The 25,518-nt window shown below is 39.9% G+C and overlaps 1 protein-coding gene across 1 annotated transcript; it reads right to left on the reverse strand.

Annotated features, from left to right (window-relative positions):
- Positions 1 to 996: 996 nt before the first annotated feature.
- Positions 997 to 23,201, reverse strand: SLC19A2 (solute carrier family 19 member 2). Its single transcript, XM_031435816.2, has 6 exons — positions 22,788 to 23,201; positions 15,294 to 15,896; positions 6,730 to 6,952; positions 5,469 to 5,661; positions 4,971 to 5,112; positions 997 to 2,994 (listed from the first exon to the last, which is right to left on the reverse strand). The coding sequence occupies exons 1-6, from the start codon at positions 22,986 to 22,988 to the stop codon at positions 2,866 to 2,868; spliced, it is 1,491 nt and encodes a 496-aa protein (XP_031291676.1). The 5' UTR covers positions 22,989 to 23,201; the 3' UTR covers positions 997 to 2,865.
- Positions 23,202 to 25,518: the final 2,317 nt, after the last annotated feature.

Below are 25,518 nucleotides of genomic sequence, written 5' to 3' on the forward strand. Positions count from 1 at the left end.
AAAACGTGTTAAACGAATATAAGATATTAATTATGAGGATGCCATAACAGGTAAAATAAATTCAGTTTCTATCACTCAGGCACAATGCCTTTGAATACAGTATCCAGTGGACTAGAGGTCATTGACAGGCCTTTTAATCTTAATGTTTTATGTTGATGTACTTTTTTTTAAAACAAGTGGCAAGTGGCTATATTGAGTCCATTACACATCAGTTACACAATTCAGTATTCATAGGGCACTAGGATGTGCTTTATAAATACAAAAGGCAAAAATAAGAGATGGTCCCTAATTAGAAGGCTTACAATCTGAAAGGCCTTAAGATACAGGGGATATGACTTTAGAGACAGAAAATTTTATCTTCAAAAATGTTTTTGCAAGAAAAATTTCCAAGTGTTTGGTGATAATCAATGAAATGCCTTCATGAAACAGGTTTCGGAATGAGATATTAAAGGGATGGTACTCATTTGGATACTGTGAGAAAAGACTGATTTGGTTTCTGGGATACAAAGAACAAGTGATTCTCAACTGATGGCAAGAAGATGATTCTCTGGATATCGGAATATTTGGGGCTGGAACAAGAAGGCTATGAATTTTCAAAACAGGATGGTACCTTCTGCCCTTGATTCAACTTCATTTCCTTTGTTTAAAAAATTCAGTTAACATCAAGAGAATGTAGGTCTTTTCAGTTTCTAAAAGGGAGAATCCTTTAAGAAGATACGAGGTACCAAGATGAAAACCAAGAAAAGTAAGCAGTGCAATGTGGTGCTAGGAAAAAAATGGGGGAAACAACAGAAATAAGGCAGAAGAGACGAAGGTAAAGATCTCAAAGCAATGGAAGAACGAGATGACAAGCTTAGTTCAGAAGGTCAGGTGAGGGGAATGCTTAGTCTGAAATCTGTCCTAGGAGAAATTATTAAAAGATTTAAATATGTAATCCAAAGCTCTTACTGAAGCAAAAGATCACTTGAAAATAATTTTGATTAAAGAGGGAGAATATACTGTAAAATATTTATTTAATAAAAATAAATTTAAAATCTGTACAGAATTGAATACAAAGTACAACAAATTATTTTCACTTCTTTGCGAAACTGCATACAGTACAACTTGCAAATAGGGCCACATACCACGATGTGAACTTACTATTGTCTTAAATAAGTAAAGGCTCTGATTGTACCACAAACTTAGAATTAAATTTCATGGAAATATTGCTTAGGTAACACGAACAATTTGATTGTACCACAGTCTATGTTGTTAAAAAAATTAAAATCCTTCAAGCCCCGCTTTTCTACTTGTTTCCGAGGAAACAATTCCCTATGTAGCAACATAAAACAAAACAAAGACAAAATGTAAAAACTGGAGGCTGCTTTTTATGACGCCACTTCCCCTTCCCCTCCTCAGGCAGCATTCTTTTCCCTTCCCTCATTCAGAAAGGAAGGTGAGTGGAGAATGACCTATTCTTATCCTCATTCATTTGCTTCTAGAATTCCTGCTTCTACCAAATAAGTAGGTCAGTTTTAGAATCCTGACACTATTACTCATTGTTTACCTATGTCATTCTAAAAAAGTTACCCTAGACTTTTTTTAAGCTAAGGCAACAAAGTTGGCTTTAAAATAGTGTTCATGTCTCACATAAACTAGCAGTCACTTTAGACTAATTTCCCAATTAAATGTATACAGAATAACATTTTTTCAAGTAACTTGGAAGTGGAATCACTAGCAATTCTTATTTTAAGCAAATATTCAAGATGATCCACCTTTAGAAACAAAGGCAGATTTAATGTACAAAATGCAGGAACCAAGTCTTCTGGTTCCTGTCCCATTAAAATAATTTAAAAGAGGCTCAGTTTGTGAAAAAGACCTTGGAATAATCCAACTCTTAGTGACATCTTTACCTTGTATAAGGAGGACAAATAATATAAGTTATAAATGGAGATGATGTTATTTAAAAAAAAAAAAGACCTTATCAATTTATTTTGGAAATACAAGGGAATGCAAATACAAAATGGGCTAGTAGTATCTTTAGCCCATTCCTTAACTTTTCATCATGGAATTAACAGTCCTTCATACAGAATAAAAGACAAGCAAACCTACTTTAAGTTTTCTAATTAGGTCGCTTAGATTATTAGCAGGCCTCAAAACCTGCCTTATTTTTAAACTAAATTAGCTTCTCTGGGAAGCATATGAATAATGTAAAAATGTACTTCTGAGGAACATCTACACAAATACATACCTGTCAAGATGGGAACTGAGAACTTCGCACAATGAATTTTTTTTAAAAAACTTAAAATTAGAAATGACAAATACTCCTTATAGGAAAGAACACCAAACCAGAGCAAATACTGTCACTGATAGGAACAGCTTTCATCTGCAGAAACACAAATGCACGCGAGTAACACAGAAACAAGAATTAAGTTGAACAGAGCCGGGTGCTGTTAGAACATATTTCTACTCCGACTAGTAACATCTTGTGGCCCCTGTGAAGTCCTGGTCCCACCAGGCCGAGTATCTGGCTAATCAGATACGGAAGCACTTGACCTATGAAACACCAAACTCACGTGCTAGCAAGTATACATCACCATGTGCTGCTTGACTGCTCTTGATTACTTGGTTTTCAAAATCAAGTTCACTTTTGAATCAGAAAAAAAAGGCATCCTTAAAATTGGCCCTTATAAATAATCTACGAAATAAACTTCACTTCTGAACAGTATATTATGTTACTCTAGGAACACAAGGTAGAGTCAGTTGGCTGCTTTGAAGCCATGAAATGCACATTCATAAATATATGTCTACACTTTAAAAAATTAAATACATCCAGGCACAGCTGCTGTGCAGGGTTCTTGCTCTAAGAAGCTCATCAGCAGTGGATTATGAAGTGTTTACTTGAGAACTTGATTCTGGATCTTCCCGCTTCCTGTATTTCTTCATAATACTGCCCGCACCGTTAGCCAGGAAAACCACAGCGATGAGTGCAAAATAACCAGCGTAGATGAAGAACTAAAGAGGAGGGGGAGAAGCAATTTAGAGGATTATTGATTAGAAGATGAGATCTTTTATTACATGTATGTGAACAGACTATAAGTAAAGGTACATTCAGTTTCTCAATAAAACTCCAAAAAACACCGTGTGCTTACGTGATGGACCAGCACTGAGGATACACTAGGCAGCGGTGACACTGAAGCCTGACTGCCTGCGTGCAGATCCTGACCACGCCCCTTACCAGCTGTGTGACCTGGACTGAGAGACTTAGTCTCTGAACCTTGACTTTATGTACAGACCACTTTGTATTTCATAACACTTCCTTGTTTTCCAGGGTTGTTGAGAAGGGACGAGCTCACGTACGTAAGTGTGTTGGCACAACGCTACTGCTGTGAACACTGCTTTCATTTTTGTTGCTGTTATTATTGTTGTAACTGAATCATGGGCTCTACCCTCAGGCTGATAGGTGGGTATGACCAACAGGCCAAGTTCTGAAGTTCAAGAACTTCTACTCTTTCCCAGAAGAGGTCAACTATATTCCATTATAAGACTACTTTTTATAAGAATTTTCTCTAAGCCAATTTTTTGACGTGACTATATCATTTATCAATATCGTCATCATCTCCTTCTTAAAATAACTAAATACCGATAAGCTGGTTCTATGGGTGCAATAAGCCTGTCCCTCTAATCCTTCGAGCCAGATTCTTAAAAATTTGGATACATTTTTCTATAGGAAACCTGTTCATTAACCATGGTTGTTATGGTTACGAGTTTCAGCACAGCCCACAAAATTCTATTACTCCATCTGTTTAAATCCACCATTTCTACAGCAAGATGGCAAGCCCTTAGTTACTCTCCTACCCTCCATCCCAAATGTACGCCCCTAACCCTTGAGAGGTCTCCTCAAAGTTTTTATTGCAGGTAGTAACTGGGAAACACTTAAGTCGTTCTTACTTAAAAGAAAGTAATAAGCTCCCGTTCCTCTGCTCTATCCCCCGCTCCTCTGCCCCAGCCTTTTCTGACGCAGCATGAAGCAGTGGGAGATGCCTAGGCTTGAGACTCAGATGCTGGTCTGAATCCTGGCTCTGCCACGCTATTACTGACTGTGACCTTAAACAACACACCATCTCCCAGACTCATTTTCTCGATGTCTAATCCTGACAACAACCCTGCAAAATTCTCGATAAAGTACCTGGCACAGAAAGCATTCAACGCATGTGACTTATTATTATTTCCCTTTTAGATCTCCTCAGTAAAAACAAAGGGATACTGCCAACATATTAGGTCTTTGTATTCTAAGAAAACAATTATGGAAGGAAGGAAGGAATAATGGAGATGGAATCATTTGGGCTGAGATGGGGTGGAGTAGGCACTTTTTGATTCAACTGCCCATTTTGCAAAAGCATAGAACAAGCCCTACCTACAACTCACAATGCATGAAGGCATGCTCATACAACCACACAATTCCCAAGTGAATGAAAGTATTCACATTGTCTCTGGGTGTTTGTGCAGGTGTTTCCTCAACAGGTCATGTGTTAAGAATCACAGTGCTGTTCATCAACAGCAAGTCAGTACCTTGCTATCTGGGCGAGGGGTATTGTAAATAAAGAAGGGTGGAGACTTAGCTCTGAGATGAAGCAGAACATCTCAAACATGGGATGCAGTATTCCAGGCACAGAATTCAAAATGGAGGGGAAATAATAACGGATGAGGAAGCAGAGAGCTTGGCCTGGAGGGGACCACTAGCACCTCTTAGCAACACCTGGCTGCTTAATCACACTCAGAATGTTCCAGGGCCTCAGCAGAAAAATCATGGTGCCAACATCCTCCTGGAAGAAAAGAACTAAGGGTGGAGGTTCACTGAGGAAGGAGGAGACACTTCTACTTTTTATTTTGTATCTGTCTACATGGCTTGAATTTATTTATTAAGCATGCTCCACTTCTGTTACCTTGATTGACTTGTAACATCTTCAGTACTGAAACAGAGATCCTACCTGAGTGGTAATTTCCAAGCCAAAGCCGCTGGCATCTACCACAATGAGCGTGAGCAGGGTCTGCAGTGCCAGAGCAATGAAGGTATTCACACCAAACACTAGGGCGTAGCGCTCCATGCTGAGGTTTGCGGCAATCTGAAAACTTTAAAGAGAAAAAGAAGAAAGAACAGACAAGAATGACTTCCAGGGTAGTTACAGTCTTTACTTTAAATGTGAAGAGTAGCCCCTTCTTTCTACCATCAATTCCCTTCCCAACCAAGTGAAAAAGTATTTTGTTGCTAAATGATGTGAATCTCGTGCAAACATCTGAAAACAGCAAGAATATATGGACAAGGAAATAAATGAACCTTGCCTAAATGCTTCCTCAGGAGAAAAACTGATAATGCACATGTAATATAATGCTTCCTCCCATTTGCCTCTTTTAGCCAGAATATTTGTTTTGAAAGAAACCAAGAAGAAGTCACAACTTTTCCAAATGCTTTGAATCCAAATACATACGTTGCAATGGTGATGAGTAACATGTAGATGATTCTGAAGACGACATAGGATGCATAGCACACCCAAATGTTACCCACAGTGTCCATGATATACACTGCGGCAGCAATCAGGAGAGAAAACAGAGACAGTGTCAGCTCTCCCCAAGTTGACCAGGATATTTTAATGTAACCAACTGCAAACACGGCAACAGCACCTGCAAAACAAAGAGAAAAGTAATGTAGTTATTTTGCTAAACAAGTACTAGTTCAGTAAATTAAAAATTCAGCTGAAATTACTGCATTTTAAGATCTTCTAACCCATGAACAGAGGAGTTCAAGATTATGGGGGACTTTGAAAGTCAGGCAGAGAATTCTGGACTTGATGGAATAAATATGGAGCCACTGAGAGATGATGAGAGACTGAATATGAGATGGAAGTGGACGACACAGAACCAGGGATGCTGCTAAGGGAAAACTACCGGGGTGGACACAGAGGCAAGAGTCAAAAAGAACCGCTGATAGTATCTGTGCAACGTGGCAGGATGGCTCGTATCTCCTCCCAACTGAGGGGCAGTTTAGAACATGGTAAAATGCTGGTGGTAGCTATGGAGTGCGCTAAGTGCCAGTCACAGTTACAAGGGTTTACAGAAATCATGTAAAGTCTTCCCAAACCTTATGAGGTGGGTCCACGTCAGAAAGGGACAATAGAATAATGGCCAAAGACATAGGCTCTGAGTTCAAACCTTGGCTTTACTACTTACTATCTCTATGACCCTGGCAAGTTATTAACCTGTTAGTCTGCGGCTTCCTTCACTGTAAAACGGGGAGGATAACTGCACCCATCTTAGGACTCCTGTGAGGACTGAGCTAAATCCTCATAAAGTCTTCGGAACAGCACTTGGCACATATTAACACAACAGGTATTAGCTACTGTGGTTATACAGCACTGTAGACTGCTACTCGAAGTTTCACAACAAGTGGCAAAAGCACGCAGTAAATCAGAGATAAACAAAAACTTGGGATAAGAAGACAGTTTAGGGAATCATTACATTAGGTTTCCCAAAGGCTAGGAAAAATTCAAGGTTGTCTGTCAGTCCTCCACCTGTTGAACACTTTGAAATTTTTTCATCCTACATGATAAAATCAGAGCTCAAAATGAGTAAATTATTTTTGGGGGGTTACTTCAAATTTGGGAAGGGAGAGAAAATCTGATTTTGGTTGACTTCATGACCCAGAGGACTCTCCCCCATCCCTACCAGCCTCCACCACCCTGCACGGCTTACCCAGTAAGGTTGAAGCGGCCTCCACACCGCCGTTGTAAACAGCAGCATGGCGAGAAGGCATCACCTGCTCCCACAGGACCTGTGCATAGTTCACCACTTGGAAATAGCCACAGGTGGAGAGGGCCCACCACACGGACCAGCAGAGCAGCGGGCGAGAGGAGTAGCATATCAAGAAGTCATTCCACAGGACCTTCAGCACAAGCAGACGGGCTGGCTTGGGCTCCTACACAGAAAAAGAGAAGAAGGCAACAGCACAGAAAGCAACTATGTAGACTCAATTTTCTATTTAACACACATTTTCCTTCTTCCTTGTGAAAGCCAATTGCTTATTTCATACATATATATATATATATATATATATATATATATATATATAAAAAAGATATATATATACACACACACATATATATAATACACACATATATATGTAACTTTATATATATATATATATATATATGTATGTAAACTTCTTAGCAATTACATTCATCCCCTCTGGGGGAAAAACACACTCATATAAATTTTGCTTTGAATGCTCTACAAATATTAGCACACCCAGCAAATGATATACTGTTTACAAAATGAAGGTAGAAAGATGGTCAGAGATTGCATACTTCAGCCAAAGGGAGATGACGTTCCACATCTCCCCACACAGTGGCAAGCAACATTAAGAATAAGCAATAATTGGTAACCCTATTAAATCAGTGTTCAGGCAGAGTCCATCAATGAGAACCTATCCTTATAACTGACAGATTCACTGAAAGGTAATGGTTAAGACAGAAATCTTAGAAAGAAATAAACCAAAATATTAGCAGCAGTTCTCCCTGGGCGGTAGGGTATCAGTGATTTTTTTTCTTCTTTATGCTTTTTATATCACCCAATATTTACGGGGAATATTACTATTATAATGAAGTAATAAAGCTACTATGCTCGTAACTCAGTGAATCAAGACATTACTGAGCTACGTGCCATCCTGAGACTATGCCAGGAAGTCAGTATGAGATCCAAACACCCTGTGAAATATCTCTGACCCCAATCGTATCAAAGGTTGCTGTAATTCCCGAGCCTTGCTTAGAAAACAGGAAATTTTACTTTTGTGGCTAACACAGAAAGGCCAAAATGAGAGAATCCAAAGGGACCAAAGGGAAGCTAACCATGAAGTAGCACATAAGAGGCAGGACGTGTGATAGGAGCCATGCAACAAATTAGTAGCACTGATGGCAGCAGCATGATTCAACCTGCTCGCTGGCTGGAAGCTCCTTGCTTGGAGGCCATGGCATGTATGGAACGATAACTTCCAGATGTAAAACGATTACTTATTAATTTCAGGTCTATAACATAATGATTTGCTATTTGTATACACTGTGAAATGATCACCCCAAAGCTCGTCATCATCTGTCACCATACATAGTTATAATTTTTTTTTAATGAATACTTTTAAGATTTACTCTCTTAGCAACTTTCAAATATGCAATACAGTATTACTAACTACAGTCACCACTGTGTACATGCTGTACATCCCCAAGACTTATTTATAACTGGAAGTTTGTATCTTTTCACCCCTTTTATCCATTTCGCCTACCATCTGGCCCCTGCCTCTGGCAGCCCCCTATCTGTTCCCTGCATCTGTGAGCTTGTGGGGTATTTTGTTTTGTTTTTAGGTTCTACATATAAATGAGATAATTTGATCTTTCTTTCTCTGTCTGACTTACTTCACTTAGCATAATGTGCTCAAGGTCCATCCATATTGTTGCAGATGGCAAGACTTCATTCCAAGTTTTTACGGCTGAATAATGTTCCACTGTGTGTATACATATGCCACATTTTCTTTACCCATTCATCCATTGATGGACACCTACTTTGTTTCCATATCTTGGCTATTGTAAATAACGCTGCAATGAACATGTGGGTGCCTATACCTTTTTGGATTAGTGTTTCCATTTTCTTTGAATATATACCCAGAAGTAGAATTGCTGGATCATATGGTAGTTCTATTTTTAATTTTTTGAGGCACCTCCACATTGTTTTTCACAGGGGCTGCACCAATTTTACATTCCCACCAACAGTGCATGAGGGATCCCTTTTCTCCACATCCTTGCCAGTATTTGTTATGTGTTCTTTCCGATGACAGCCATTCTGACAGGTATGAGATAATATCTCATTGTGGTTTTCATTTGCTTTTCCCTGATGATTAGCAATGTTGAGCATATTTACCTATACCTGTTGGCAGTCTGAATGTCTTCTTTGGAAAAAATTCTATTCAGATCTTCTGCCCATTTTTAAATTGGGTTCTCTTTTCGCTGAGTTGTATGAGTTTCTTATATATTTTAGATATTAAACTCTTATCAGACATATGATTTGCAAATATTTTCTCCCATTTAGTAGGTTGCCTTTTCATTTTGTTGATGGTTTCTTAGGCTGTGCAGAAACTTTTTAGTTTGATGTAGTCCCACCTAATTATTTTTGCTTTTGGTGTCAGAGTTTAAAAAAGTCATTGCCAGGACAAATGTCAAGGAGCTTACCACTTATGTTTTCTTTTAGGAGTTTTACGGTTTCAGGTCTTCGGTTCAAGTCTTTCATTCATCTTAAGTTATTTCTGTATAGCCCCTTCGCCTTTAAATAGAACCTTTTAATGAATATAGCTAGGTCTTTACAATACCAAGCTAAATGCTACTCTTTTCTTAGCTCAGTTATGTGCGGAGGGAGATTTGTCTATGGTCAAACCAATAGCTGGGATGGAAATTTCCAAGAATAAGTTTGCTTCTTTTATTAAGTGCTGTTGAAGGGCAGAATCCTGATACTAATTCTTGCTATAAACAATGAACACTTTTTTTTTATGATGAAAGGAAGACTATCATTATTTCCTCAGCTATTGATACTCCATTGTCCAAAACATTCTAAAAGCATATAGAATGAGCCTTAACCAATGGGCACAAGTCAAGTACATCTGGTTTCAGGGAAAAGGAACCAAAATATGTATCATGGAAGAATTGGTGTTTGAGACAGACTTTGGGTGACAGAAAAGACTTGAACAGAGAAATAATGAAGAACAACTTTCAAAGCAAAGAAAATAAGAAAAGCACAGAGGAAGGTGCTTTTGAAATGAACTTAAGAATCAGCAACGATAAAGTTCTCTTCCAACATAAAGGCTTCTGGGACATTGTTTCCTGCTCTGCCCTCCTATGCACTTATCTTGTTCTAAGAATAGTCATTTTTGCCTTGGCCTGCTACCTCACAGCGCCCCAGTTCATAAGCCTGAAAGCGGGGCACTGGCAACCTGTTAAGAGTTGGCATGGAGATCTGCCTTTGGCTACTCTTTTTCAGAGGAGATGACAACCATCTGAGCCTCAAGGGCATTAATCTGCAAAGGGGAGCGGGTACAATCATATATGGCTACACACCTCCCCTCCATCCTAACTCAGACACATCCATTGGCAGAGGTCCGACTGGAGATATCCAGAGGGAAAGGTTGTGACCACAAGTGGGAAAAAAACAGGAGGGTCAAAAGGCAGACTATATCCTTCACACAAGTCTCTCTCTGATTCTGGCTTTAGTGCTCAGGGCCAGCCTGGTGGGAAATGCAGAGTACTGCCCAACACACACCTCCCATCAGTCATTTTCACCATTATAGTTTCAATTCTTTGGATTCTGAAGGCTATTCTGACATGAAGACACAGAAAGATGAGTATTAAACAACACAGTAAAAAAACATATTATAAAGCTGCATGTAGATTAAAATTACATTACTATAATATATACATGAATTTTGAAAGGTCTGAAATATTAAGTGACAATCTTTGGGTGGCAGAAATTCAGATTATTTTGACTTCTTTTTATATAGTCTTCAGTATTGTTTAATTTAAAAATTAAGTATGAATCTTTTAAATAAAATCAGTAGAGACTTTCTTTTTCCTCTTAAGATGTTTATTAGCTATGTACTGTAAGAGTGACCATTGAAATTAAGTAAATAAAGGCCATTTTCTCCCCAAAATGCTGGATAATCTCCCTGGAATAAGAACCAAGCAATTTTTCATAGTTCTGCCGATTCACATCATATCTAAGCTCAATTTTTACTTGTTTATCACAATGGGCATCTAGGTTTTTAGGTTTTATTTAATGGTTCTGATGCTGGGTTTTTCTTTTTCTTTTTCTTTTTTTTTTAAGCTTTAGAAGTTACTTCTTTCCAACAAAGAATGAGAGTCTATTACAGTGGTCTTTGGAGTCAACTAGATCTTGTTTGAAAATTCTGACTGTGCCACTTTCTTTGTGCCTTTGGGCAACTTACTTAATGTAGGCGTCAGTTTCCTCATCTGTAAAATGGGGATAGTGATACATCTATCATAGAGTTTTTGTAAGAATAGTAGTTTTAATAAGAATGAGATAATGAATCTAAGGTTGCTAGCACAGTATCTGGTACTCAGGTCAAAATAATGGGAGCTGAGAGGAGGAGGCAGCAGCAGCATACCTGCCTCATGTAGAGACAGAAAAATTTCTGAATCTTAGGCATTTTACTGTCAAGTGGAAATTAATGCTTACTTCAACAAGCTATTGGAAGACCTAGATGAGTATTATTCAGTATGTAGCAAGAGCTTAAACAATGCTGGTTTATCTGATATTCTATTTGTCATGATTCATTTATGTAATCAACAAATAGTTATCGAGTACCCATACCATGTGTCTGGCAATGTTCCAGACACTGGTGATACAGCAGAAAAGCTCCTGCCCTTATGAAATTTACATTGGAGCAAGGAGACAGGTGATAAACACACACAAACAAGACAGCTTACAGTAGGAATAATACCATGAAGAAAATAAACAAGGTAATGGGCTAGCAAGTGACTGTGTTCTGGAGAGGTAATGAATGACTGCTGAGTGTTAAAGGGCTCCCTAGAAAGCTGATGCCTGAGTTGAGACCTGAGTGACATAAAGGAACCAGCCATCAAAGTCACAATGAAGGGGAGTCCTGACTGAGAGACAGTCCTGAGTGAAGTTCTGAGGTGGCATAGCTGATGTGTTTCAGATCAGTTAAGAGATAAGGTCAGAGATGTTGGCCAAATCGTATGGGGTCTTATAGGCCATGATGAGATGAGAATTTTGGATTTTCTTCTAAATCGAAATTTCTTCTATGATTGGAAAACATAGGGGGATGGATAATTAGGGTTTAATACCTAAAGTATGAAGATTTAAGTCAAGGGCTGATGACTGCAATTAAGTACTTCTATGATATTAATTATGTGTCCCGACAGATATGGGGGACTGGACAGAGTTTTTCACGCTGTGGCTGGGAAAAACAAGCAAAAGGACATAGTACCTTCACACCTTCACATCGACCAGCTCACAAAACTCAGGATTCGAGAGTTAGAGAAAGCTTAGTGATCATCTGGTTTAACACTCTCCACGTCTAGGAGTAGCCTAACTCAGTTAAAGAAAAAGAATTCCTGAAGGAATTAGTACCACACTCTAACAATACATTTCATAAGGTCCAGAATACTGAGGGTAACTAATTCAAAGGGAAAATGAGAGATTATTTACAGCCCCACAAATAAATATCTATAGTGAAGGTACAAAGATGTTCTTGATTATTCATATCTAATAAAAATAATCACAGAAATCACCATGTATTGATTACTTGTTATGTATACTAATTTGAAAGCCTTCCATGGCTTTATGTAATACTTGAAACAACCCTATGAGGTAGGTATATGAATGAGGGAACTAAGTCGTAAAGAATTCAGTATCTTGCCCAAGATCACCCGGCTGGTAAGTACTAGTTCCGGGGCTTGCCTGCTTTTTTCAAAACCCACTGTACTGTGCTGCCAGAAATGATATTAAGGACAAAGTGGGAACATTCATTTTGCTGCTGTCAGCATTTGATGGAACTCAAACACATATACACACTGAGAATGCTTGCTAATAATAAAAGGTGTCAGTCTGCAAACAGAAGTAAAGCTATATTAACAGATACCATTCATTAAGTATTGATTGCGTATCAAGCCCTGTGCTAAAGATGGTTTACTTTACATTATTTCTAATGGATGAGCAACTTAAAATAAATCAGGCCCAGCTATACACCAAGCACAAAACGAGTCCAGCTGCCTGGCTAGGAAAGAAAATCCCTGGCTTTGGCTGCTCCTCTTCCTGCAATGTCAGCAGGCTTTGCCCCAAAGCAGCAGACTCATTCTGAAAAATCAACTCACAAGTACTCTAAGGTAACTTGTGGACTCGGCTATCACTCTGACTTCCACCTCACTTTCCTCTTTTATAAAATCAAGAGAAAACCACCCACTGACCTAGCACTTTTCTTTACCGTAATTACCATGATTACCCTTAATGATTCACTTAGGGGCTCTGTCAACTTAAAATGGCACTGTGATCTCCAATATCCATATTCTTACTTCCCTTCAAGCTTGTCAAAGAAAAACAGCAGAATTTTTGGGAGGTACAGCTGCCCAGAAGCACTGCTTGCCTGTCATGGTGTCAGCAGCAGAGCCAAGGAGATCATGGAACTGACCTGAATCCTAATTTTTACCACAGCATTGCCAGAAACATGAGTTCTGACCATGTCGTTATCCCAGTGAAAGACTTCAAGGACCAAAGTACAGATTGAAGTGGATCTCATATATGGTCTTAAATTACGTTTAGGAGTATATCTGTGTAATTCTGTACAACTCATTAATGGTGGATCCTAATCCTTACCTCTAAAATGAAAGGGTGACGTGATCTAAGGTCCCTTGAAACTTTAAGATGCTCTGATTTTCTATGACCTGTGGTTAGAATCACTCCTAACTCTAAAATTTTATAATTCTTCAGCATGTCAAGTACTAATATCTTAACATTGTCATTCTAAGTGAAGTAAGCTAGAAAGAGAAAGAAAAATACCGTATGAGATCGCTCATATGTGGAATCTAAAAAACAAAAAACAAAAGCATAAATACAAAACAGAAATAGACTCATACACATAGAATACAAATTTGTGGTTGCCAAGGGGGCAGAGGGTGGGAAGGGATAGATGGGATTTCAACATTGTAGAATAGATAAGCAAGAATATACTGTATAGCACAGGGAAATATACACAAGATCTTATGGTAGCTCACAGAGAAAAAAAACGTGACAATGAATATATATATATGTTCATGTATAACTGAAAAATTGTGCTCTACACTGGAATTTGACACAACATTGCAAAATAATTATAAATCAATAAAAAATGTTAAAAAAAATCTATAAATAACAAATATCAAGTTGGTCTAGTACAAAGTTTTTTAGACTTCAGGTTCCAACTCATTAGAAGGTAATAAAATCAATTTAGTGGGCAGCAATCACATTATAAAAAAACAAATATAATGGGATGTGTCAGAATAAATTATTGAGTTGCAAAGCTTTTGTTTCACAGATGAATTTGAGGGGTTCAAGACTTCAGCAGAGGAAGTAACTCAGATGTGGTGGAAAAAGCAAGAGAACCAGAATTAGGAGTGGAGCCTGAGATTGTGACTGAACCGCTGTCATCTCATGATAAAACTTAGATGCATAAGGAGCTGCTTCTGATGGATAAGCAAAGAAAGTGGAATCTGCTCCTGGTGAAGATGCTATGAAGACTGCTGAAATGACAACCAAGGATTTAGCATATTACGTAAACTTTGTTGATAAAGCAGTGGCTGGGTTTAGGATGACTGACTCCAATTTTAAAAGTTCTACTGTGGGTAAAATGCTATCAAACAGCATTGATGCTATAGAGAAACCGTAAAAGGAAGAATTAACTGATGTGGCAAACTTCATTGTTGTCTTATTTTAAGAAACTGCCACACTCACCCCAACCTTTAGCAACTACCAGCCTGATCAGTCAGCATCCAGCAACAATGAGGCAAGACTCTCCACCAGTAAAAAGATGACGACTTGCTGAAGGGTCAGATGATATCATTTGTTTGCAATAATGTATTTTTAAATTAAGGTGTATATATTTTTTAGACATAATGTTATGGCACTTAATAGACTACCATATAGTGCAAACATAACTTGTATGTACTGTGAAACCAAAAGAATTGTATGACTCGCTTTATTAGGCTATCTGCTTTATATTTCAGTGGTCTGGAACTGAACCCACAATATCTTCAAGGTATGCCTGTATCAGGTGTAATTTCCAGCCTCAGGTGAGGAAGATAACTTCCTGTCCTTAAACAGTATGGACTTTAATTCAGAAACTGGAAGTAGAGATTCATCATTTATTGCTATCACTTCATTAAGAGGAAATTTTCTGAGAACTTCCTTTATATACCAAGTTCTGGGACAGAAAGATGAAGGAGAGACAGACATTGCTGTGGCTTCTAGGACATCTCTGACACGGGCAATATAATGTGCCAGTCTGAACTTGGAGGTCACTCACTCCAGGGGAAAATATATTTGTCATCTCTAAGATAAATCAACATTACTGTGAATCAATGAATGAATGGACCAATGAACCAACTCAAGATAAAACTGAATCCAAATGAATTCAGGGCTTCTTGTCTGTCTCTTCACCATTGGTCTAGCCCCCAGGGTAGCAGCCACAAGACATTTAAGGATGTGCTTACCTGTTCCTCCACAGGAAGTTCTTCTGTATTTAGAGGGATTTTTGATTCAACATCCTCCCACTGGGGAAGGTGGTTAGAGGCTGAGATGTCCGTGGCAATGCCACCATTCTGTACCTTGACACCATTCCTCCCCTGGTCGGCGGGAGGGACATGATGAAAGAAAAGGCTCTTCTGTGGCATAGGCAGAAACCAGGCCACTGCGAAAGCCACAGAAACGCAGGTAAGAGAGATGACGTTCAGGCTGAAGAGGGACCAGCCTGCCACTGAGACGAGGATCTGCCCTAGCACGGAGCCCACCGTGAAGCCCACCAAGGTGGCACTTCGACAGTAGCTTGTAACTTTCTGGTACATGCTCAGGTCTACCACACTGTAGATATAGGAATAATAGGCAATGTCAGTGGCTGTGGCGATGCCGTAGAAGAATTCCAAGAACTGAATGGCCAGCAGTCCCTGGGCGTAGAGCAGCATGAACCATGTAATGATAAGGCTGAGTCCCTGCAGCAGAACCACAGGTTTGTAACGGAGGTAGTCGGTGGCAAGGAACACGGGAAACAGCAGCACCAGGTAAGAGTAAGTCCATACTGGATAAATTTCATTTAAGACCTGGTGGAAAAAGGATAAAATCCCATTAGTGATATCAAAGGACCTGGAATAGTCATAACAGTTTATTCTTACAAAACAATCTACTGATACCTCAAATATCTCATCCTTATCAACCAAAGATATCAATCATTCTGATGATTGTTGGGAATGTACTTCCTGTTTCCACTGCATCATTTTTCTCCTAGTAAAACCCTCCTTGTTCAGCAAGGTCTGGTTCAACGCCTTCCTCATCCCAGACGACTTTGTTGCAGCTGACAGTATTTGTATCCAAAGCTCTCTTGATGTTGCTTTGTATGTGCCAGTTTCCCCAGTTACCTCATAGGACTGGTTCTTAGCCATGGCTACACATCTCCCAAGGAGCTTTGAAAAATTTGGATGCCCAGCCATAGACATTTTTTTTAAAAACCTCCTAGGACATTTTAATATGAGCCAGAGTTGAGAACCATTGCCTAACAGATTCTCGAAGGGTGGAGTTAACTTTCATGTGCACAGCCTAATAACCAGCACACTCTTTGGAAGACACTTGGCTCAATAAATGCTTTGGAAACAAATACATGCCCTAGAATCATTGTCAATTCTTACTTCTAGCTACAGAGCCTTGATCCTACTGTTTGATTAGGTTTCTATGATTTTACTGTTTAAGTTTCTATGATTCTAAGTTTCATTTCTTTGGGGAAATAGTAATAAAGAGGGTAAACCTGTCCTACAGTCTTAACAGAATAACTATCTGTGGATGGTAGCATTATAAGCAACTTTGAGGTCCTTCTCTTTGCTTGTCTGTAATATGAAAAAATACGAAGGTTTTGTTGTTTCCTTCTTCATTAGTTTTTCATTGGAAGATAGAAATAATCTTAAACCACAAAGACCCTAGCTGGAATTTCAGTTCCATCATTTGCTGTATTAGAAACAAGTTATTTATTTATTTTTTCCAGTTCCTTTTAGCCTTAATCTCCATTATCAGTAAAGGAGAAGTAAAAACTATGCCATAGTGTTTGTTGCAAGGATTAAATGAGAGAATACATGTAAATCACTCACTTCACTTTATTCATAGGTCTAAAGACTTAAGGACTAAAGCTGAAACACAGACCACGTGGGACATTAGGAATTAAATTAATGGAACTGTCATCTTCATTCTTGCAATAACACTCATTGTAGGGGACTTTTCCCTCTTCTAACACCTACCCCAGAGTCTAGCTAGTTCCTAGGGGTTTAAGTAAGTCAGTTTTTTAAGTGATCATTTCAAAGTCTGGCTCAGTGGCCCCAGTTTGTAAGTGCTTCCTGAAATGCAGTCTTGCTAACAGGCTAGATACTTTGCAATGGAGCAATCTAATCCTAGGCTCTGACAATCTAAGACCAAAGGTAACTTTTTTTTTTTTAACTCTCATGTACACCTCATTTCACCCATGTATAAAGTGGACTAATTGTTTTAAGGCTTTAGAGGAACAGTAAAATAAACAATTATTATAAAATATTTTGCAAGTATAGAGAACAACTATAAAAGTAAGATATAATCTGAAATATATTCCAGACTTGATTTCTGACTGCTGACTGGCCAAATATCAAAAGTGATTCATCTAATAGCCTCACTTTCATGAATTTTGTTTTCATTTGTGTTCATAAATCATTTAGTAACCTCCACTTAGGAAATTTTCTTGCATCTGAATTTGTGAATGAACAAATAATCAAGAACTGTAGAAGTGGTTCTTCTTCACAAGTCTGAAAATTTTAGCAAATGCAGAACAAAGTGCACTCAGCTGACATGACACAGGGAGAGACGGCTTCTCAGTAGAAAACCAAAGAGGATAAGGGCAACCTTGAGATAAAAGCCCCGAAGAGTGAAGGCTTCTTTACAGACTTTTCACAGTTGTGTTCCATTAGCAACTTTCCACTCCTTTTTCTGCCTGCAATTTTACAGATATTCTCCTACAGTTTTAAGTGTGAAACTGCCTCCACTGTTGGAACTGCATGTTCCCTCACCTTCACATTTTCCCCAACACAATGTCACTAAGCCATGAGCCATCACGCCCTTCCTTTAAAAATATCTTCCCACAGTTCCCTATCTTTTTTTGTTTTCCACCACACCCCTTGGGACTTAATCATTGAGTCTTCACTCCAGTAAAATTGCCTATACATAGACATGTGATGTACCTTTCAATAACAGTTGTCCCAAAACAATGAACTGCCAAGTTTTCATTATAAAAAATCTCAGCCTTTCCGTTATCAATTTAAAGTATTTATATTGATGAGCCTAATTCTACTCCTAATACAAAACCTCAATTTAGATAACGAAGATGAGGAAAAAGCAATGCCAAGCAGAAACAAAGCAAGTGGGAGGATAAAGACCAGAGGGGTTCTCCTTAACTTATTCTAAATAAGAAATCTGAATTTACTTCTGGGAGAGAGATCAACCCAGGATGAATGTCCCTTTCACAGTATTATCAGCATTATAACAGCAAATCTCTACTCATGTGCTATACTCTATGGTGATGACCTTACCTACATTACCTCACTTAATCCAAACAACCCTAGGAAGTAAATGCTTTTATCCTCTCTATTTTACAACTGAGGAACCTGGCCTTAGGTGAATTGCCCAAAGTCATCCCAGCTAGTCATTGTCAGAGGGAGGATCTGAACCTTGATCTTCTGAATCCAGCACACTAAAATACCTCATGTCTTTAGCCAGAAAACTCTTACTGATCATCTACTATGTTCTAGGCTTACTTCCAATGCTGGCAGCAGCTTTTTCAACCTGCAAAGGGGTGCTTTCATAGGGCATTCATGAATACAGAAGACCAGACAATCTCCAGAGCTTAGCCATTGGGTCTCCAATAGACCCCTTCTTTCTCAGTGAAGCTGTTATGCCAGGAAATGCTTCTTTGATGAGCACTTTGAACCCTGAAGAGAAACCTTCCACATGCAAAAATGTACGGATTGCAGACTTAATTGTCCATACCTGGACAATACCTTCTTATCTCAGGTAAAATCAGCCACATGAGCAAAGGGAATTGATTTTATTCTAAGGTGCCTTTCACAGCTCTTTGGATCAGAGCTTGTTTGTGCTTTCTTCTAAGTTACAAAAAAGTCAAGGGAAAACAATGTTCAGTTTTAATCTCTATTCAATCAGGCCAATCAAGTTTCAATTAAACAACTAGTTAATGAGTACAGACCAGTGGATGAGAGACTGGATATGCTGGACTTATGACTGTAAGATTAATGTAGGTGGAGCTTGGGCATGTAGAAGGCAAGGGGAAGAAGGAGGTACTAGGAGATAAGGCTGTTAAGGAGGCAAGAGCCAAATTCTGTAAGGCTCTGAATGTCAGGAAGCATAGTTAAAAACATCTTTTTATTGAAGTATAGTTGATGTGCATATTACTTAAGTTACAGGTGTACAGTATAGTGATTCACAATTTTTAAAGGTTATATTCCACTTATAGTTATTATAAAATATTGGCTATAAATTGTACAATATATCCTTATAACTTATTTAATACTTAACAGTTGTACCTCTTAATCCCCTACCCTTATGTTGCTCCTCTCCCCACTGGTAACCACTAGTTTGTTCTCTATATCTGTGAGTTTGCTTCTTTTGTGTTACATTTGCCAGTTTGTTGTAGTTTTTTGATTCCACATATAAATGATATCCTATAATATTTATCTTTCTCTGGCTGACTTACTTCACTTAGCATAATGCCCTCAAAGTCCATCCATAGTGCTGCAAATAACAAAATTTCATTCTTTTTTATGGCTGAATAGTACTCCATTGTATGTATATACCACATCTTTATCCATTCATCTGTTGATGGACACTTAGGTTGCTTCCTATCTTGGCAATTTTAAATAATGCTGCTATGATGCTATGAACATTGGGGTACATGTATCTTTTTGAATTCATGTTTTAGTTTTTTTTTTATATATACCCATGAGTGGAATTGCTGGGTCATATGGTAGTTCTATTTTTAATTTTTTGAGAAACCTCCACACTGTTTTTTACAGTGGCTGCACCAATTTACATTCCCACCAACAGTGTACAAGAGTTCCCTTTTCTCCATATCCTTGCCAACATTTGGAAGAACAGTTTTAATGTTTAAGTTTAATGCTTTAAAAATTTCAAATAAAGGTAGTGAATGTCCCAAATCACATGCTGAAAAAGATGAAGGGATAAAAAAGTTTTAGGCTTTAAATAGCTCTATTTTATTTAAAGTTTGGCTTTCAACTATTGAAATATGGTCAAATTTTAACCTGTTTAAAATTTATAAAATGATACCTAAAACAGGCTAATGGTTTTCCTGAAATCTAAGAAAAAAATTTTTGAGATTGTTAAAAAGAAATTCTGTCCTTTTCCCTCTCCTTTTGTCTTTTGTCTTGGTTAACAATACCTTTATTTAAGATGATACCACTTAGCCCTTCTAAAGTCTTCTAGGGGGAAATACAAAGTTCAATACAAACACTACTGACCATGATTTGACACTCACTTTGCTCAAAAATCATGTGATATTAAATAAATAACTGTCCATTGGTGAAATCAAGCACTCAAGTCAGGAATGAGAACAAGTTGTCCTATTCATTTTAGTTATCAGATATTCAAAAAATCTAGGGTTCCAGAGAGGGTAGACAGAGCCAGACGGTGCACGACCAGCAGAATGGGCCATGATTCTGAGGCCCTCATAGACAAATGACACCAGGTTTCTCTTCAAACCCTGTCCTCTTCATCTAATTTGCAGTAACAGAAGCGTGCTATGTTTTTGTTACACAGTCAGCGAATATCTCCTGGGCCTGGTACCCCTGCTTTATTCCTATGCCCCCTGAACATATTCCGCTTGCCCTGGAAGCTGTCCGATAAGACAGGGCACATGATGGCACATCTCACAGCAATCCTGCCCAGGGCACTTGGACAAAATAGATCGGCTTTCAAATAGCAACACTGAGAGTGTGTTCCTCTCCTGTGTGCTTTTCCTCCAGGCGAGGTACACAAACTGTGCAGATCACACGGCAGTTCCCATGAAACTTTAATTGTTAGCAGCCCACAAGGAGCACCACTTCTGTTCAGTGGCTACACCTCAGATTTAGTGGTTGTTTTGGGTCTCCAGAATCATTTTCTCTCATTTTTACTGCGGTGATTTTCTTTCTTTCTTTCTTTTTTTAATTGAGGTTTGGTTGGTTTACAATGTTGTGTTAATTTCTGGTGTACAGCACAGTGATTCAGTTATACATATATACGTATTCCTTTTCATTAGGCTATTACAAGATACTGAATATAATTCCCTGTGCTATCTGTAGGACCTTGTTGTTTATCTATTTTATACATAATAGTTAGTATCTACTGCAGTAACTTTCTTCTTGCAGAATCATTCTGTTCCCAAGAGTTGGCCCTTTCCATTTTATTATTGTTTTGAACCAATATTACAATTTAAATACGTAATGAATAACGGTTACAGTTCCTTGTGGACTGCTCCTTAAGACCAAGAAGTAGAAGATCTGAAGTTGGGTAAAGGTCAGTGCTACTTTCTAGTGGCAAGACAATGTGAGAAACTCAAGTGAAATCCTCAATCCAGGGTTCAAACACTGACTTCCAATTCTCTGTTAAGTGCCCTTGAAAATGGACGAGCAGTGCAACCACAAACTGGACTATGAGTAATTAATCCTACTCTGGCCTGTTATGCAGGGATACTGAGTTGCTACTCAAAAGATGTGAGTACTAATTACACCAAGAAGAGTAAGGTTTAAATGGGAGGAGTGTTTCACAGCCACTGGGGCAGGAGGCAGGGTGGGAGGAAAAGTAGACACAGGGAAAAAGGAACAGCTAACAAGTGCCCACTCAGCTTTCACCCTTTGTAGTGTTGAAGGGAGAGGATGCTGAATCTGCTTTATTTGGATTCTGTTGTAGCACTTTTGAGTTTAATTCCTTTCTCAATTAATATGTCTTTCTTCTTCAAAAAAAAACAAGTGTTGAGATTAGCCATATATTTTAAAGAGTTAAGCACATTTTTAAAGTATACAGTGTACTTCCGAAGTACTTTACTTATAAATCCTCCTAGGGAAAATCAATCAGCAAGAAGTTCTTGATCATGGACTATGTACTCTCAATTACTCTGAACATCACAGCAGGACAGAAAGGAGCAAAACTGACACCTGTATAGCAACAATTCACAACGCAAGAAAAACTAAAAGTGCCAACTGTGTGGTACCATCTAAGTATCTGCTTTTATCCCAGGAGGTGGAGGTCGGGTTGGGGAAGCATATCCTTCGACACAGCCTCACCCAATTAAAAATCAAGACAAGATAAGATGATAGATTCTTGTTGTCCTGTATTGTCCTTATTTGAGCACATCCGTCTTGTCAAAGTTTAAAGAAAGTAAGATAGGAGAAGGAAGAGGGTGCAGCAGGTAGAGGGAAGACCCTTTCAGAAAGCAGGGGTTACTCTGCATCTGGTTCCTTACTTTCAGGCAGCAAATATTTATTTAAACCTTTATACCATGTCCAAAGTACAACTTACTGTTTTCGCTTTTTTATCCAAAATTCTCCTCCTTCCCTCCCCCGCCCACAAGCAAGAACTGCTGGATCAGTGTAAGCAGAGTGGGGGCTAAGTTACTTTACAGCATCATCAGCACCATCATCTGAAACACGTGCACTGGGGCTCCCGAGCCGCTTTCTGAGCCCTTCACATAAGACGTGCCCCATAAATCAAGGGACGACAGAAAAACAGCATGAATTAAGATAGATAGAACCCAGCACCGGCATAGAACTTTACCCGGAATGGCTCACGCGGCTCGAGCGCCTTTCCTTTCTTCCTTCCCTGAACCGCATCCCCTCCGCCCGCTCCCACCCACCCCAGCACACCTCCGCTCGCCGCGCCCCCCGCCGGCTCATCTACCGCCCGCCCGCCGCGCCTACCTCCCTCTTCGTCAGGTTCTTGTCCGGCCCAAGCAGGTAGGGCGTCAGGAAGGGCTCGGAAGGCCTGAGGTTGGCGAAGAAGCCGTAGGCGCAGAGCAGCGCTGTGGGCAAGAACCAGCACTCGCGCGGGACCCGAGCCGTGCGCAGGAGCATGGTGGCCGCCGCCGCCGCCCGCCGGGACACCGGGCCAGGAACATCCATCCGGGGCGGGAGGGGCGGGAGTGGGGGGGACCCGGCCCGGCCCCTTCCTTCTCCTTTTCCTCCTCTGCCAACGGGAGTGAGGTGGAAGCGCTGCCCCAGCGCAGGCACCTGCAATCGCGAGTGGCGCCTCCTCCCGGCAGGGCCAGGCTGTTCTGGGACAGCTGCCTCAAGGCGCCGCGCCTCCCAACCTTTCCCAGTTGCCAGCGCCTCATGGGTCGCCGCCCGCCGCGCAGCCCTAAACCAAACACATCCTAAAGCCCGCCCTCCGCCACCGCCTCCCCGCTGAGAGCCAATCACAGCGGACGCCGGGCCTTAGCTTCTCTCCCATTGGTCGGCGGCTCACAAGCGGCGAAGCCGCGGTGGCACGCCGGACGGCTGACGTCCTCTGGCTCTGGCGCGGAGAACGTGTAGGACTCCCGTCAGGACGCCGCGGTTCCTGGCGGCGGCGCGCGCTAGTCAGGTGGAGAGCTGGCCGCCCACAACTCGAGGTCGCCTCGGACGTCCTTCGTGCTGCCGCTCACCTGTGGGGAATGCTCCATGTTGGCCTCATCCCCACCGGGACAACGCGCTGTTCCACACAGTCATCCTCTCACATTCTTAACGACGGTCACTCTCTGGACGTTCGTCCGGATTCCTCTTCCAGAGAGACTTAGTGGCCAGCGCCGGGCAAAGGTTTATCCTTGAGGCGGGGGAATGAATGCTCTCCCTTTCGTGCAGCAGCGTTCAGGTTTTAAATTGTATTCATCTTGTGGTAGAGAAGCCAGAGATTTAAGCGGTCGTGGGCGTTGACCAAGAGCCTGAGCGGGAAAGATGGATAAAATACTGTGAGAAGAATGAACGACGCCGTCACTTAACCGAAGGACCATAATGGAGTCCTAATTAAAGGGTCTTAGCTTTATTTCGTTACTCTTTGTACGTGGGATACAAAAAACAAGCGTAACTTTAGGCATAACCTGTGTTTAAAGGGAAAGTGGAAAATCCCGAGTTATTAAAGCAAGCACGAAATATCGGTCTCTTTATTAAAACAAAACAGAAGTCTTGGCATAGTTTTCAAGGGCAAAGCGTGACAAGAATCCCCAGTGCTTTCCTTCATCTCTCTCTGTAAGCCTCTTTCTGCCTGACTCAGCTTAATTGTATCCCAAGTCCTAACACTGCAGACCAAGCTGCACCGTTTAAAGCAATTTTTCCTGTGCAGTATTTGCAGAATAACATCCTGCCAGAACCTCACAGAAAACATTTTTGAACTGTCTATTTTACTGTAATGTAAGTTACAACCCATCTAGCTCAAATTTTTACCTGAGTCGGCAAATGACGCTTTTTGCAAAAAAAAAAAAAAAAAAGATACTTTTTGCACTCAGCCACAAAAAATGACTACCAGATAGGACAACATACTAGTGAAGGAAGAGATCTATGAGTTTATTAATCTCTGAAGAAATGCAATTGTTGGTACTTAACAACTATCGCCTCACAGTGTGGTCCAGGAAGCACTATGAGTTTTGAGGATATTCAGGAGATCCGAGTACTTTAATAATAATGCTAAAACTTTATTTCCTTTTCCAATCTAGAGACTACATGATGTATGGTGGCATTATCACTTTAAAGGCTAAGAGAATGTGTGTATATGTTTCTGTTTAAAAACTTTCCAAATTTAACTTCTAATATGGCAAATAGGTATAACCCACCAACACACACACAAAAGTGTCCTCAATTACAGGAGTTTTGAGGCCAAAAACTAAGAACTTATAATCTACACAATGGAATTATCTAGTCGCCTAAACTCCAGCCGTAGTATCTACTTCTTATTACGACTATGGAGAGAACACCCGTGGTCCTCTTGGCAATTGCTTTGCGTTTACATTCAGTGCCTTAGTAGAAGATAAGGGAGGAAGAGAAAAACAAGAGAGGCCTCAGAAAGAGAAGCCCACTTACTAAGAACAACTTTCCGTCCCTTCCCTGAGTCTTGGAGACCTGAATTGTTTTAATCTGTAAATCACTGGTTCTGAAATTTTTCCTTCATATAAATCACTTAGGCACCTCAAATCCTCTTTGCAGTGTTGGATTTTAAGAAATGGCAATTGTTCTTGAATTGGGTAGAAACTGTTATTATTTTTCTCTGAGAGGTCATGGCAGAATTCTAAGCCTGACACCCAATGACACTTGCCCTTGTACAGTCTGCACCCCTTTGAGCAAAAAGTGGAACCCCTGAATTTGATGAAATAATACAACTGACCGTTACGTTTATGGTAAAAGTGAGGTTATCTGAGTGAGCCCAGACTAATCACACGAGCCCTTTAAAAGCAGAGAATTTGTCTACTGCTGGTAGCAGAAGGCGCAGTCAGAGATATCTGAAGAATGAGAAAGATTTGACATGCTGCTGCCGGTGGGGGCTCTGTGCCAAGGATGTGGGCACCCTATGGCAGCTGAGACTGACTCTTGGCTGACAGCCAGCAAGGAACTGGGGATTTCAGTACTACAATCCCAAGGAACTGAACTCTGCTAACAACCTAAAAAAGCTTGGAAGCGGTTTCTT

Source organism: Camelus dromedarius, chromosome 23 (assembly GCF_036321535.1).
Source record: "Camelus dromedarius isolate mCamDro1 chromosome 23, mCamDro1.pat, whole genome shotgun sequence".
NCBI classification, from domain to species: domain Eukaryota; kingdom Metazoa; phylum Chordata; class Mammalia; order Artiodactyla; family Camelidae; genus Camelus; species Camelus dromedarius.